At 42.0% G+C, this 16,375-nt stretch overlaps 1 protein-coding gene across 3 annotated transcripts in view; it reads left to right on the top strand.

The window, feature by feature from the left end:
• CACNB4 (calcium voltage-gated channel auxiliary subunit beta 4) overlaps nt 1-16,375 on the top strand; it is a 193,526-nt gene that overhangs the window by 162,283 nt on the left and 14,868 nt on the right. For all 3 annotated transcript variants that reach the window (XM_044978521.1, XM_044978522.1, XR_006572226.1), the window contains exons 10-12: nt 5,480-5,589; nt 7,148-7,299; nt 9,299-9,394. In XM_044978521.1, the coding sequence (XP_044834456.1) occupies nt 5,480-5,589; nt 7,148-7,299; nt 9,299-9,394 (358 nt within the window). The remainder of the gene's footprint in view (nt 1-5,479; nt 5,590-7,147; nt 7,300-9,298; nt 9,395-16,375) is intronic.

Genomic DNA, 16,375 nt, shown 5'->3' with positions numbered 1-16,375 from the left:
CTACTCCCCCTACACTTTTGCCCATTTGATCCTTCCTAAATAGGTTATAATATTTGATTTTAACATTCCACTTGTTTGAATCATCCCACCAGGTTTCAATAATACCAACTACATTGAATTTATGCTCATAAATCAGAAGTTCCAATTCCACTTGTTTATTACCCAGGCTCCTAGCATTGGTGTATAGGCAATTAAATAATTTCTTCTCCATGCCCTTTGGTTCCTTGATTATTGTTCTCAACATCTTGATTTTGTGTTGAGTGCTCATATCCTCACTCTTTTACCCTCTCTTTTTGTTATTAGTTTTAATTCCCTCCATCCATGCCTGTATTGATATGGGCCCCAATAATATGTGACAGCCTAAGTGCTCTGCAGTACTCCTTACTGCTTCTCCAGAAAGTGTTTGTTTCTTTCTTAGTACTTGTGGCCAGGAGCAGCCAGGGTTCTGGAGGCCTCAAGCCAGCTGATTCTTGGGGCGATAGAGCACTGCTGGATGCACTAACTGGGTCCCTGTCTAGTGTTCCATTAAGCAATGCGTCATATCCTGCCCTGTTGTTTCATGCCATAAGGATCAAAGGGTCTAGAATTTGGGGTTGCGAGGTCCTGGGTGACCGCTGCCTCTGTCACCACTGGGGAGCCAGGTGAAGCAGCACCCAACACTTACTGGAGAGTTAGGCACCACAGCAAGTACTACCCAAAGAGGCCAGACCAACAGAACTTTGGTCCACACCAACGGTTTAAACCAGGAGTTACCCTAAGGAGCCATCTGAGCAACAACATAAATTCTAGCTTGCTACCTTGTCTTTCGCCTCATCTTGCTCCTTACTTCTGCCTTTGACCCAGGCCTGGCTTGACCTTGGTACCCATCTCCTGACTTGGCTTGGTAACTAGTCTCCACTTCTGCCTTCAACCCTGGCCCAGCCCGGTTGCCTAAGCCCCAGCCATTACACATGGATGATCTTCAAGGAGGAGGGAGCTCCCTGTGCCCCTTTTCCCACAGTGTACATGCATTTAATACTCAGGGTTAAATTAGAATCCCTGTAAAATAAGATTATCCAGTTAGATTGTGGAGTGGGGATGGGGTAGGTATTCATGGGAGGCAAAGAAGTGACTACGACTCCTCCCTAACCCGTGAACAGCTGTGAGGAATGACAGCTTTAGCTGCAGGCTATGGTGTAAGACGTGTAGTCCTTCCCCAGTTTTTAATTTGCCTAACACAGATGACATTAGCAAAACCCACAAACTTAATATTTAATTTTAAAACCTGGTGGATTGAGCATTTTACAGAGAAGCCTGCAGTTTACTGAGTCGTTTCTTTGAGCTCTTCATGATTCTCGCCCATACCCTCTCCTCTCCCCCCCACTCCTGAACTGTTTGACTAATCTTATTTCACTTCAGTTTATTGCATAGATTCCCAGGGCACATTTGTATTAAGAGTAGGTACAGAGCAGTGACATCTGTTCTCTTCCCAGTTGCTGGCACGTGTCCTTCAGCTTTGCATATGCCTATGGTAGCTGGAAGTCATTATCTTCAGTAGGAAACCATGGCAACTGGAAGTGACAAGTCCTGTCAAGTTGCTGGGATGTGATTGCTGTGAATATATCTTTTGTGAAGTATATTTCTGTACTATATGGGAAAAGTACTGAGGTGTATCAGAAGCCACAAAAATCAGTAATGTCTGTTTACACAGGAGAAGTAAAAAAGTAAGGCATCCTTATAAACCCCCATTTGGTTGTCAAATCTAGTCAGAGGTACTGTCCTCTAGCCTTTTCCTGATGTGTGTTTAGTCCATACAGAGAGAAAGAAATTGAGAGGATCCATCTGCAATCTTTGTCACTGTCAGTTTTACAAATTGTCCCATTGCTGTTTAGCTCTTAGCAGGGCAGATTGGACAGAGGTATGAATTTCATCCACAGATAGGTAAAGTGAGGAGCTAACAGCCTAAAATCTTAAAGGAACACAATCAACTTGAAATCTAATCCTTTTTTGAAAAATAAGTGAAATGGTATTTCAGGTGCTACAATTGCCTCTCAGTCCCCCACCAGGTTTTATGGATTTGCAATCACATTTTCCTAATTTTTAAAACATTTTTCTCTCCACTGTTACTGTGTGACAGAGCTACACCCACAACAAGGGGGCATGGCCATGGAAGGAGGAGATTTTCCTAAAACTTTCAGTGGGATTTATTCTCTTAAATCCCTTAAGTGCTTTGTAAAAATCTTACCTAAATGAACAGATGAAACAGTGAAACTGCTAAAACTGTGAGGAATTGATTTAAGCTCAGTTGATATAAGGCATTCTGAAACCAAAACAGGAGTGTCCACATAGGAGGTTTCTACTAATTTAGTTAATCAGTTTTGTGTACAGCTCTATTCTAGAGCTATGTGAATAACAGATTTTGTTTTGGTTCACTGGAAATTCAGAAAAATAATATTTAAAAAATGGTTTTGAGTTGAACCAAAAAACTAAATTTTAAATTTTTTTTGGTGAATTTAAGAGTTTTTTAAAAAATTATTTCTAGTTGAACAAAGTGTTTCATTCAGTCCTAAACAAAAATGTTTTCTTTTGATTTCCTGCATTTTTAACATTTTAAAATAAATTCTGTTTGAATTTTCTTTCAAAAAGTCATTTCAGGCCCCTCCCAGGATAGCACAAACAAGTCCAAATAAAAGGCCAAACAAATCTTTAGAGTAATAGCCCTTCTGACCCTCTCAGGCTTCAGTGTAGTCCCCCTGTTGGCTCTATCTCAGGGCCTCCCCCTGCAGAAGCCTAACCTGCTCTGGCAGTGTTATTCCTCAGTTGTTACTTGTCTGTTTAAACCTTATCCCCGGGCTTCCCTCCATCAGAGAGACCTGTCTCCTCTGCAGTCTCTCTCCAACTGAGCTCCCTCAGTCTACTTATAAGGCCTAGCTTCGCCTTCTCTGGCCAGGAGGCACCTCCTCCAGGTGCAGAATATGACTAATGAGCATTCTTTCCCTTGCCTTGCCAATGATGGGGGTTAAGCCCCATCACACTGCCCCTTTATCAACCCTCTCGAGGATTAGGAACAATTGTAGTCCCTGCATTCATGTGTCAGGGAAGGGGCTCCATCATATTCTCCCATTCTACACCAGTTTACAGAGCTGGGCAGCCACAGTGTGCACGTGACATGTGCTACTTGCAGCTCTGAGAAGAATGTGCTCCCTGAGGTACAGTTTCTCCTGGAATACCTCTCCACACCACTCTACCCTCCCTCCTTCCCTGCAAAATGATCCCTCCATGCTATTCCCAGCTCCAGGCTGTGACTGAATGCCACCCTCTAGCCTGTAGTGTGAGGAGTATTCTTTGGACCTATTTCGCAGAGTCCAGCTTGGTCCGTGTGTGCATGAGAGAGAGAGGTGGTTAGAATTTCCCAGCTTACAAGCCTGTGTTCTAATTTTGCCTCTGATATAGACTTTCTTTGCAGCCTTGGGCAAGTGACTTAACTAGCCTGCTCTAGGAATGCAGGATGCATGGTGTAGGGGATAGCTTGCTGGACTGGAATCCTGAAGACCTCATTTTAATAACCAGTCACAGACTCTCCTTTGTGACCTTGGGCAAGTAACCTAACCCTGTGCCTCAGTTCCCTGTCTGTAAAGTGGCAACAACTGCCTACCTCATGTAGGGTTGTGAGAATAAATCCATTAATGACTGTGAGGCCTAGATAAATAGAATCTCTCTGTCTCCAGTCCCCAAACTGTAAATTGGGGATTACATTCTTTACTTACCTCAGAGGAATATTTGAAGATTAATTAATGTTTATAAAATGCTTTGAAGATGAAGTTTTATTATTATTATTTTATTATTTATTATGGCTCTGCTGTTGTACTTGCCCTGAGATTTGCTTTAGCTTGCCAAATTATTTCTGATATCACACTTAGGATGACCAGGTGTCCGGTTTTTGACCGGAACACCCGGTCAAAAAGGGACCCTAACGGCTCTGGTCAGCACCATTGACCGCTCTGTTTAAAGTGCAGTCGATGGTGCTGCGGGGCTAAGGCAGGCTAGTCCCTACCTGTCCTGTCACCGCACTGTGCCCTGGAAGTGGCCAGCAGGTCCGGCTCCTAGGTGGCGGGGCCACGGAGCTCTGCATGCTGCTCCTGCCCCGAGCACCGGTTCTGTACTCCCAGCCAATGGAAGCTGGGAGTCGGTGCCTGCAGGTGAGAGCGGCGTGTGGAGTCTCCTGGCTCCCTGCCTAGGACCCGCACCTCTTGGCCACTTCCGGGGCACAGCGTGGTGCCAGGACAGGCAGGCGGACTGCCTTAGTCCCGCTGTGCCAATGACTGGGAGCCTCCCAAGTGAAGCCCACACCCCAGCTCTGAGGTCCAACCCCCTGCCTCAGCCCTGAGCCCCCCCAAACCCGGAGCCCCCTCCTACATCCCAAGCCCCTCATCCCTAGCCCCACTCCAGAGCCTGCACCCTCACCCTCCCCCCGAATCCCAACCCCCTGCCCCAGCCCAGAGCCCCCTCCCACACCTTGAACCCCTCATCCCAGGCTCCACCCCAGAGCCTGCACCCCCAGCTGGAGCCCTCACACCCCCCCGCCTCAACCCATGCCTCCCTCCCACACTCCGAATCACTCAGCCCCACTCCCCTGCATGGAGCCCTTTCCTGCACCCCAAACCCCTCATACCCAGCTCCACCCCAGAGCCAGCACTCCCAGCCCAGAGCCTGTACCCCCCTGCCATGCCCCAACCCCCTGTCTCAACCTGCAGCCCCCTCCCACATTCCAAATCCCTCAGCCCCGCTCCCTCCCACACCTTTAACCCCTCAGCCCCATCCCATAGCCCATACCCTCAGCCAGAGCCCTCACCCCCTCCCACACCCAACTCCCTGCCCCAGCCCAGTGCCCCCTCCCACACCCTGAACCCCTCATTACTGGCCCTACCTTGGAGCTTGTATCCTCAGTTAGAGCCCTCACTCCCTCCCACACCCCAACCCAACCCTCTGCCCCAGCCCAGTGAAAGTGAGAGAGGGTGGGGGAGAGCGAGCCACCAAAGTGAGTGGGGCGGGGCCTTGGGAAGGGGCAGGGCTGGGGTGTTTGGTTTTGTGCGATTAGAAAGTTTGCAACCCTAATCACACCTCATTAGCACAAGTAGAAGTTTGTGTTAGTGTCTCTGTATAGGTAGATGGATGACTACATACAGAAAGAGAGAGAGAAATATATGTAGTAGTGAGTGTGGTATTAGATATATATTATCAGTTAAAAGGGAAATAGACAAACATTATACAATTGTGTGGGGTTTTTTAGTGCTTGAGTACCATGGATTTTACTTGAAAGGAGAGTTTCTTTATTTCTGCCTCTCTTTCTTACTTTAATGATATAATTCAACTATAAAACACATCTGACTGGTGTTATACTATGTTCACACTCTACAACACAAAGTAGTTTTAAATCACATGCAATACAGTAAAAATGTGACTGCAGTGTTTGTGTTCTTTCCTGTGTTCTTATTCATAGGATATCAATAACTAGAGTGACAGCCGACATTTCTCTTGCTAAGAGGTCTGTCCTAAATAATCCGAGCAAGAGGGCAATAATTGAGCGGTCGAATACCAGGTCCAGCTTAGGTAAGATGTTAGCACATGTACCGCACTGCACATAGTGACATCCAGGAGCAAAGTGACAGCTTTTAAACTTCATGAGCCCTTCTGTTACAACCATGAGATGCCTATAGCATCAGCTACCGGAAACAAGCAGGTTCTTGCAGAAACTGGATTACAGCTTTATGGGATCCCATAGACCCTGTGAGATTTCCAGATGAAAAGCCTTTTTAGCAGTCCATCATAACTTTTCGGCACCAGTATAAATCTTATTCACCTACACCTGATCCATTGCCTATTGAAGTCAATAAGAAGAATCTTTGTATTGACTTCAGTGGGCTTTGGATCAGGTCAATAAACCGTATCTGAATTTAACTCCCAAGTGATCTGTTCCCCTATTGATGCAGTGGATTTAAATGGGTCAATCCAAATTACATACATGCTGATGAGAGAAAAAGGCTCCTGGGGATAAAATTCACCCCAGTGTGTACTGGCTGGACAAAGCTCAGTGCACCATGTAAGCTTCATATTAAGTGCTTAAATGGACCATTAAGGCATACTCAGAACCTTTTCTGGGCCTTGTACATTAAGGTTTGCTTCATTCTGAGTGACTGATTTTGTATTTTAAGTCACAAATAATGCTAAGAAAACAACTGTGAAATGTTTAGAAATAATTAGTTTGGTCATGTAGCCACTTTATTGGGTGAACCATATTATTTCTAACAGATTTAGAGTCTCTGTGTGTTTAGGGGCGCCTAAGAACAAATCGTAGTAAGTAACCTTATGCTTTATAGATTATTGGAGTAGCAGTTAGGTGGATAGACTACATTGACTATAATTTTTATTAATATTTCCAAATACAGCAAATATACCAACATACCAGATTCATCATAGAATGCAAAATAAATAAATAGGGTTAGTATAAAGTGAGGGGCAGGGAAGTGACATATCTTTCTTCAGGGTCTAAGTTAATCATAGATCTCTAAAAATTCAGTCCAAATTGCTTTGAATTTTTCAGGAATTCCCTTTCTGCGGAATGCGTTTCATTCATTAGCTGCGAGATCAGCCATATCACTGACCCAAGCATTAATATTTGGTTGGGATTCACTTTTCCACTTTTGCATGATTAATTTTTTAGCCACTAAAGCTCCACTTTGGAACTGTGCTGCCTTGTTACCAGGTAATCTCCAGATATTGGAAATATATCCAAGAATGAAATTTAAGTAGCATCCAATATCAAATTGTTCCTTTGACCCAACTTACTTGATACAGGGACGCTCCCAAAACATATGAGCAAACATAACATCAAGGAAGTTCCATTGCCAACAACAGTCAGCATTCATGAGGCTTATTACCTTTAGCGTATGTGGGGACCAAAGTAGCATTTTTAAAAACAGTCTAAAAATGTATGTTCTGTACTTGCATCACCTGTTCTAGTCTCCTGTATAAATCATTTATACATGAAGTCCATATATTGTACATATACTGTACACCAAAACCAATGGCACATGTGATTTATTTTTCTAAACAGTATTGGAGTCGAGCAGTTATGACCTGTTTTGTTGTTGTTGTTGTTGTTGTTTAGCTGAAGTGCAGAGTGAAATTGAAAGAATCTTTGAGTTGGCAAGATCCTTACAGCTGGTTGTCCTAGATGCGGATACTATCAATCATCCAGCACAACTAATTAAGACATCTTTAGCACCGATTATTGTCCATGTTAAAGTCTCATCTCCAAAGGTAATTACAATCATCTTTAAAATATATGCATTTTACTTTTAAAATGTTACATGCTTGTTGTCCTCCGAGATAGGGTGTGTTCTCTTTCCCCCTCAAAATGCACGTTGACACCAGTGAGAGCTTTGTGCTCATATCAGAAGAAAACCATGCTGTTGTATACAGGTTCCTAGACAGGCCCATCCCTGTAATATCTGAGCCCTTTTCAGTAGTGCATTAAATGCCATGACTAACCTCTGTCTCATGTGATCCCCTTTTTATTTTTTTCTCTCATCCTCTCCCTAGAGGGGGAATTCTTCTGTGTTTAAAATCCTCATGCAACTATTTACCTTGAAAATAGATATTTATTTTCAGTTACAATTGTAGTGAGTTTAATGTTCATGGAAGGTGCTGCATTGACAGCCCTAGAGATTTAAGCCCTTAATTCATCTTCAGAACAAGTACCAACTCTCCTCACTCCACCTTAACTCTCCCTTGGAGGGCCACCTCTAGAGGTGAGAGATTAGATCAGTCCTTGGTGCTTCTATTGAGACTCCCAACCAGGACACTAGCTAGTGCCAGTTGTGGTTTTTGGGATGTTGTCTGGGCTCTTCATGTAGAGCACAAAAGTCATTTTTCTAAAGTGCTGCTTTAAGGTCCTTAATAACCTTTGCACACTTAGGCTTTGTCTATATTATTGCACCAGTTTAACTGAAGATGTGTTTTTAAATCGATTTAGACTTGGTTTATATTGATTTTAGCATAATTCAGTTACTAACTAAATAAAGCTAAAATAATATAAACAAGGAAGACATTGATATAAGAGAGTCCATGCAGGGGTTTGCACCAATTTTCATTTAAAAAACAATCTTAATTAAACTTCTGAGAGATTTAATATAGACAAGGCTTTAGCCCTGATAGTGGTTTAGCAGTCAATACCTGACTACTTGTGTTCTTTCACAATTTACTTGTCATTATATTAACTATTGACAGTTAAGGATGGCTACTATTATCTAGCATTATACTTCAGTACCATAGACTTTGGGGTGAATAACCTCTTTCAGATCCTTCACTCACTTTTCCAGAAAACCTACATGTTTTCTAAAGCTAAAAGTCCGAATCCTCACGTGGTGCAAATGGAGGTACGGTGATTTATGTCAGTTGGGGATCTGGCGCACATTCTATAAGGAAACAGTATAATTTAAGTTTTAACTGCACCCCTTAGTGCACTTATAATATAAAGTTCTTAGTGTAAACTCAGTATACATAATTTGCATATTCCCTGATGACTGCTATTGAATTTTCCTGATGTGGTGCTGGTTGTACTAGCTACACCCATTCTATTGAATGGAAAGTTATTTGGCAAAGTGAGTGGGGGGAGGATCAAAAGCACAAAGGTCAAGGACACACTTTTCTTTCTGAAGTCTTTCACCCAAAGGCTTGTGAGCAGGGTGTTTGATACTATAATTTCCTTTTATAATGTATAGATAAATAATTTAGAATTCCTAATTTCTTCCGCCCCATAATTCTATTAATGAGCAGACTGCAGGAAAAAATGAGGTAATATGACCTGTGGGTGTTAAAAACCCTTCTCTGTCAAAATATACTTCTGAGCAGACTGTCACCATAATATCAGTATTGCATAGCATAATATACTATTATAGTTATGCTATAATCAAACTGGTGCAACTGCATAATTTTCAGGGAGCATTGGAAAACAGAAAATTTATATTTGTTCAAAATAACCTTGTACTTAGAACCAGAACAAAGCAAAATCACACTTTAAACTGCATTTGGAAAATATGCTATGGGTCGAATCCTATGCTGAGATAAACATGCACAAATCCCAGTGAAGTAAATTGAAGAATTTGCATCTGTCTGATGACAAAATTTGGTCCATTATATTAAATGTAATACAAATAAGAGCTTATTACATTGGTTAACCCTGTCATTGGCATTTAGATCTCTTGTATCTGGGGATGTTTGACTCTTACACTCATGTTTTCCTCTTTTCCTCTCCCAGGTTTTGCAGCGACTGATTAAATCCAGAGGAAAGTCACAAAGTAAACACTTAAATGTTCAGTTGGTGGCAGCTGATAAACTTGCACAATGTCCACCAGTAAGTACAGAAAAACCCAACAAGAATAAAACTCCAGATCATTGAACTGGAGTTTTGTACATTTCTACTGTGTTTATCATTGATATAATTGAATTCACATTTTGTCAGTTGACTTTGGTGATGCTCACAGCCCTCCAGTCCTAGACCAGCTAAAGAAAAAAAAAAAGTAATTACTATTCAGTCACTTTTTATACTCAAAGTAGCAGCCTGTCTGGGGCCCTAAAATAACCTGCATTTTAAGATTGAGTTTCTGGCACTTCAGCAAGGAGCGCTCTCAAAAGATCATCTGTTGAAACATTCCAGTTGGCCCAGTGGAGCTAGACAATTATCGCAAGCCATCTTCTTGGGATCATGATTAGCCATTTTAATTGATGCGGAGTCCTGCATTTAGCAGGCCTGCAAGCTGCCCCAGATGTTTAGGCAAGCTGATGGGGTAGTTTTATATGGCGAGGGCATAAAGGTGTATGTGGAAAAGCAGCTAAAATTGTTTAGACTTTTGAAACTCAGCCCAGGGTTTTGTTGCAGGACAAACCTTTCTGTTGAAATGCACACAGATGGTAACTTGTCTGTATGACAACCCAAGGTCTATGCATGAGAATGAGCATGGTAAGACAAAACAGTCCACGTCACATCATGGGGTCTCATTGGGAAATCTATCTTAGGTTTTTCTAGAGCACCCACTGGTAGCGGAGGGGGGCGGAGTTAGCTTCCTCTGGGGGGGCTCCCCGGGCTGGGTTAGCAGCCGTGGATGGGGGGCTTCCAAGGGGGGGTAGCTGCTGCGAGGGGGGGCTCCCCGGGTGTGGGGGTGGGTTAGCTGCTGTGGCAGGTGGGGTTACCTGCCGTGGGTGTGGGGAGATGAGTGGGCTTGGTTAGCTGCCACGGGGGGGGGGGCGGGGGGCGGTGGGCAGGGTTAGCTGGGGGGGAGGTGGCTCAAGGTGGAAGTTTCGCCTAGGGCGTGAAACTTCCTTGTACCGGCCCTGCTTAAAATCATGTCAAGTCATTTCTTTTGTCCTCTGGTTTTTGAGTGTTCACACTTTCAAGCTTTTCTCTGCAGCTGTGAGGAACAGAAAATTCCTTTTATTTTGTTTGTTTTTATATGAAAGCTGAGATTCTCCCTTAATTCCATAATTCTGGGAACTGGAGCTTTAAGAAAAATGCAAACACCAAATATTGTGAGACTCTCACTGAAGTTATGAGCATTGTCAGCACATTTTATAGTGAGCAAAGAGGGAACCTGTTATGAAAGGTATACTGCCTCAAATGCTGTGTGGAACACTGGTGCATAGCAAATCTTGCTACAGCTTCAAAAAGCTGTAGCAAGGACTCCCCTTAGCACAGTCATCCTAGCATGTGAGGATATGAGGCATAGCCCCTCCCCTGCTGAGTAATGCCCCTGCTGCAGTAATGCTCAGCACTGCCTGCAGCATAAAACAGCCACCTTCCCCAGCATGGAGATAGATGCGTGCCCTTTGTGTTGGTATGCTGGAGGCAGGGCACCGCACCCTCGTCCTCAGTCTAGTACTCCTACTCCCGATTTAACCCAACCAGTGCTCCCTGCAATATAAACATTGTTTCTTGTTCTTAGTTATAGAACTTTCATTGAGGATAGAAAGAGAGGGCAACCAAACAAATGTGGACATGTAATTCCTTAACTGCACTTGGTTGGAGAGCGGCATGTATTGTCATAAACTGGCCCATTCTTCTCAGGAAGGGGCCTTTTGTCCCGTGCCATCTTAGAAAAGGATAGGTGATGATGATCATCTTAGAGCAAAGAATCCATTCTGTCCCAACCCCTCCCTTTTCATGGCAATGACATACTGTAAGCATCTCTGGTTACAGTAACAGTAGGATCTAGTGTTCTCTCCTTTGTCACCCTGCTTGTGTTCCACTCTGAGCAGAACTGAAAGTTGTTCAAGTCATCTCAAATTTATATTGGGGAGTCCACTGTATTATGTTTGTCTCGAGTAATTTTTCATTGAATCATGTTGTTCCAATGAAGGGAAGAAAAAGGATATTTCTATGGATGCTGTTCAGAACACATTCACTAAAACAAAATATTATATAAGTCCTGGAGCAGTAATAACCAAAAAGATATATCAGGCCTAATTCAGACTGGGTGTAAATGGAGTTATAGGGAGTCTGACCTATTCACATTGCATCTGAATTTGGTCCATGGTGTTTACTCAGGGCTGTCATTACTGCTTGCATGTACACTATCTGTAGCGTTCACCATCACATTCTTCACATTGGAAAAATTGTTTATTTCTCTATTTGAAAAGAGCAGCCTGTGCAGGGCTTAATTTGTAATCAAAGAGATGCCAGGGCTCAAGCAATTTTTTTACATTCTTAACTGAAGTGGCAAGCCCAGAGGTGCCGGGGCTATGAACTGCCAAGGCTCGAGGTGCCGGGGATCAGCCCTGGCAAGCCCTGGCACAAAATAAGCACTGAGCCTGTGCATATTTCATTCATGCACTCATTTATGCAATGCCTTCCTCTTATTTTAGCTAAGTCTTTTCCTACCAATTGGACTGAAGTGAGTGAGTTTGAGTGAAAGAAATGGCCCGCATCTGCAGGGTGCATGCCACATCTTACCTAGCACATAATAGCACTTTATAATATCCACAACATCTGATATAACTCAGCTTTTATTCCACATCCTGAGATTTTATTTAGACAAACTCCCACTGACACTCAGTGAGACCTTGCCTGAGCAAGGACTGAGTGTAAATCTCAAGATTTGGACTTGTAGTTCCCAGGAGCCAAATTCCATCCACAGAGACGCACGCCAGCTTCCCACTGAAGTCAGTCAGTCTCACTCAAATTTCACACAGTTTTTACTTCATTGAAATTACCCCTGATTTACACCACTGCTAAGGAGATGGCTATTTGTACGGGAGGGCAGAATCTGGCCCATGGTGAATACAGTTTAAAGGCCATATTCTACTTTTGGCTATGCAAACACAGCTCCCATTGGTGTTACTATAGTTGGACAGATAAAATGAGGAAAATTGGGCCTGCATTCTATTCTGTCTCATTCAGAATGTTGGTTTTCCTTAAATCAGTGGCAACTTTTCTAGTCAGAGACCAAACTAGCCAATTATATCTGGCCCAAGCAATTAGATTAAAAGGGTGGAGGCTGTGTTATTTTTAATACAAAGGATGGGCTACCTTGTTAAATCCTTTCCCACATTGCTAGGCAATTACTTGGAGCTGTGGGGTCACTCGTGCGTAAGTAAGGGTCTCACAATCTAGCTCTATTTGATTGCTGAGGTTTTGGTTAAATTTCACAGGAGGAGTAAATTAAGCAATGATTAAATTAAGTGAAAGTATATTGCTAATATGGAAGGTTCTTATCATAACCCTGTACAATATTGTATATCTTTTACATTATAATCTATGCAGTATATTTCACAGCTCAAATTCTAGCAAGAAGAATATTTGCATATTCCCATCTTTATGTATTGGGCATGAAATGTTTAGTGTATTTGGATATATCTGAAAGCCATCAAAAATCACATTTCTAATTTGCACGGTGCTGAGAGTCGTTGTTATGAAACTGATTAGTACTGTACATCTAGACATTATAAAAATACTTGTCTTTTCTGGAATATCTAACTGCTTTCATTATCAATTGCTCATTAATTTTTCACTGATGCTGCTCATGCTGTGCTAAGAATACCTAGCACTGCAGAATTCATTAAGCAGTAGCAGTTACTTTACATGGCTTAATGAAACAGGAACTGTACCAAGAATGTAGTTAAAATATGCTAGTCAAATACAGTTTATTTCATTTTTGGATTTATACAAGTGCTCAAAAAGGGTGCATCTGTGTGTGCTCTAGATGCTTTTGACATAACTTAAAATTCATTGGAAATAATACCCCATCATAACTAAAGTGCAGCAGTACAATTAAGTGTAACCCAGCACCAGCTAGCCAGGAAATGTAAGATATCAAGTTCCCCGTCACCTTCCAGTAATTCTCCACCCTTACAGTTCCATCTGTGGAGTTCATTCCCTCTGGGTCTACCAGTATCCCTGAAGGAAGCTAGAGAGTGGGGTGCAGGAAGCCAACCCTTCTTCCTTTTCAGCCCCCATAACCTTTATGTGAAGGGAGGATGGTGAGGTCCCAGCAACGGGCTGGCTGGGACCAGGTTGGGAAGAGGGATGGCTCACAGCTGCCTCCTAAATAGGTGAATGTGATGAAGGAAATAATGATGATCTGCACTGTACAATTTATTGCCAGGTACTCCCAGATATTTTAGGTAAATAAAATTGCAGCCCTAACTATACCACATCCATTGCCTCTTGTCCTCCTTCCTGTGTGGCTGGACAATGGTAACATAGTAAACATAAGGAAGTGAAAATACTAGTTATCCTAGATAGGAATTCTAAATAGATAAAGCTGAGGAGAGGCAATTTCTTCCTTGGTTCAAGGAAAGCAACTGGGAAATCTTTACGCATGAGGTTTTGTCCAAAGGATAGAGAACACTGCAATAATACATACTGCTTAAGAAATTGATAGTGAATTGAGCTGTTAACAACATAGATACTATCTCTACTGTGCTTTTTATCAGTGACCTGGAAGAAAATATACAATTATCACTGATAAAAATTTGCAGATGACATAAAACTTGGAGGAGTGGTGAATAATGAAGGAGACAGATCACTGTTTCAGAGCAACCTGGATTGCTTGGTAAACTGGGTGTAAGCAAATGATACATGTTTGTAATATGACTAAATGTAAATTTATACATCTAGGAACAAAGAATGTAGCTCATACTTGCAAGATTGTGGGACTCTATCCTGGGAAACAGTGACTCTGAAAAAGATTTGGGAGTCATGGAGGATAATCAGCTGAACTCCAGTGTGCTATCTTGGCCAAAAAACCAAATGTGATCCTATAGGGCATAGAATCTTAGAAGATTAGAGTTGGAAGAGACCTCAGGAGGTCATCTAGTTCAACCCCCGGCTCAAAGCAGGATCAACCCCAACTAAATCATCCCAGCCAGGGCTTTGTCAAGCCAGACCTTAAAAACCTCTAAGGATGGAGATTCCACCACCTCCCCAGGTAACCCATTCCAGTGCTTCACCACTCTCCTAGTGAAATAGTTTTTCCTAATATCTAACCTAGGCCTCCCCCACTGCAACTTGAGATCATTGCTCCTTGTTCTGTCATCTGCCACCACTGAGAACAGCCTAGCTCCATTAACAGGGGAATCTCCAGTAGGAGTAAAGAGGTTATTTGATCTCTATAGTTGGCACTGGTGCAACTGCTGCTGGAATACTGTGCCAGTTCTGGTTCCCACAATTCAACAAGGATGTTGATAAATTGGAGACAGTTCAGAGAAGAGCCATGAGAATGATTAAAGAAAGCATGCCTTATAGTGATACTCAAGGAGGTCAATCTATTTATCTTAACAACGAGAAGGTTAAGAGGTGACATGATTAAAATTTATAATAATCTAGAGGGAACAAATATTTAATAATGTGCTCTTCAGTTTAGAAGAGAAAGGTATACCAGGATCCAATGGCTGGAAATTGAAGCTACACAAATTCAGACAGGAAATAAGGTGTAAATTTTTGATGGTGAGAGAAATTAACCGTTGGAACAATATACCAAGGGCCATGACAGATTCTGCCACTGATAATTTTAAAATCAAGATTGGATGTTTGTCTAAAAGATCTGCTCTGGAAATTATTTTGGGGAAGTTCTATAGCTAGTGTAGGCCTGACTTGACATAAGCAATTGGACATGGGCGAGGTGTCATTTTTTGGGAGACAGGATTAGGTTGGTAAATGGATCAGCAGACTGGAAACAAAATGTCTGTGCTAGCGAAGATAAGGAAGAACATCCAGGGAACAATTTACAATGGACAAGATGATAATGGATAAGATGAAGCTAAAACATAAGATGAGGTAAAAGTAAGTTGTGCATGGACAGTGTATGCTATGCAGAGAATGGTTCCTGCAAAGTGACCAAGCTAATCACAAAATGGTAATGCAATGTGTAGTAAATACACTGGAATGTGAAAATGTATATAATGGAAGAGGATTTCTGTATAACTTTGAATTTGTAATGTACCCTGCATCTCCTGCCTGCATTAAATCTGATCAACTCAGCCTAGCATTGCTGTATGTCAAGTAGAAATACCTAAGTGACACACACACACACACACACACACACACACACACACACACACACACACACACAAGCGCCAAGTGAAAAAAGGCCTTGGGATTTTTTTTCAAGAGCCTGTTTATGGAGGAGGTCAGATTAGATGATCAGAGTGGTCCCCTCTGGCATTGGAATCTATGAATCTGTGTATCCATAAAAAGCTCTAAAGTAAAGATGATGATCTTAATGGAAAATACATTACAAGTAGAATCAGAGGGAAACTGTTTTAATCCCCTGCCTTTTCCCACAGGGTCATTTTTTGCTTATTCTCTCTCTCTCTCTCTCTCTCTCTTGTGCACGATCAAAGTTAATCAGGAGTAAAATGGCTTGATACAGTAAAAACTTGAGTGATTCCTTTTGTAATGTACAGTTTTCCTATCTGATTTTTCAATTCATGGAGAAATTGCACTATATTAGGATTCAGATTGTGACACTTTTGATTACATCAGTGGGATCATTTTGCTACTCAGCATGAGTAGGGTGGCAAAATCAAACCCCAAAAAGTGGCTTTTTGATGACATTTATTAAAATAATTAAAGTAAAATAAGGTTTTGTTCCAGATTTGATTGCTTTTTTGTAGATCAGTTTTACATTTTCTTCAGCTTCCACCTCATCATACTGAAGAATTAAAGGAATTCAGTGTTGAATTCTGGTACTAAGTAATTTGTGTCATTTCTGCTTTACTCTTCTACTTATTTAGAATATTTAACTGTTTTCTTACTGAATATATACTGGTCAGCAATAGAGAGATATATTTCATAGACAGTTGCTCATTTAGGACCTGATTCTGCCACTCTTACTGACAT

Source organism: Mauremys mutica, chromosome 10 (assembly GCF_020497125.1).
Source record: "Mauremys mutica isolate MM-2020 ecotype Southern chromosome 10, ASM2049712v1, whole genome shotgun sequence".
In the NCBI taxonomy this organism is placed as follows: domain Eukaryota; kingdom Metazoa; phylum Chordata; order Testudines; family Geoemydidae; genus Mauremys; species Mauremys mutica.
This window is presented reverse-complemented; position numbering and strand designations above follow the sequence as displayed.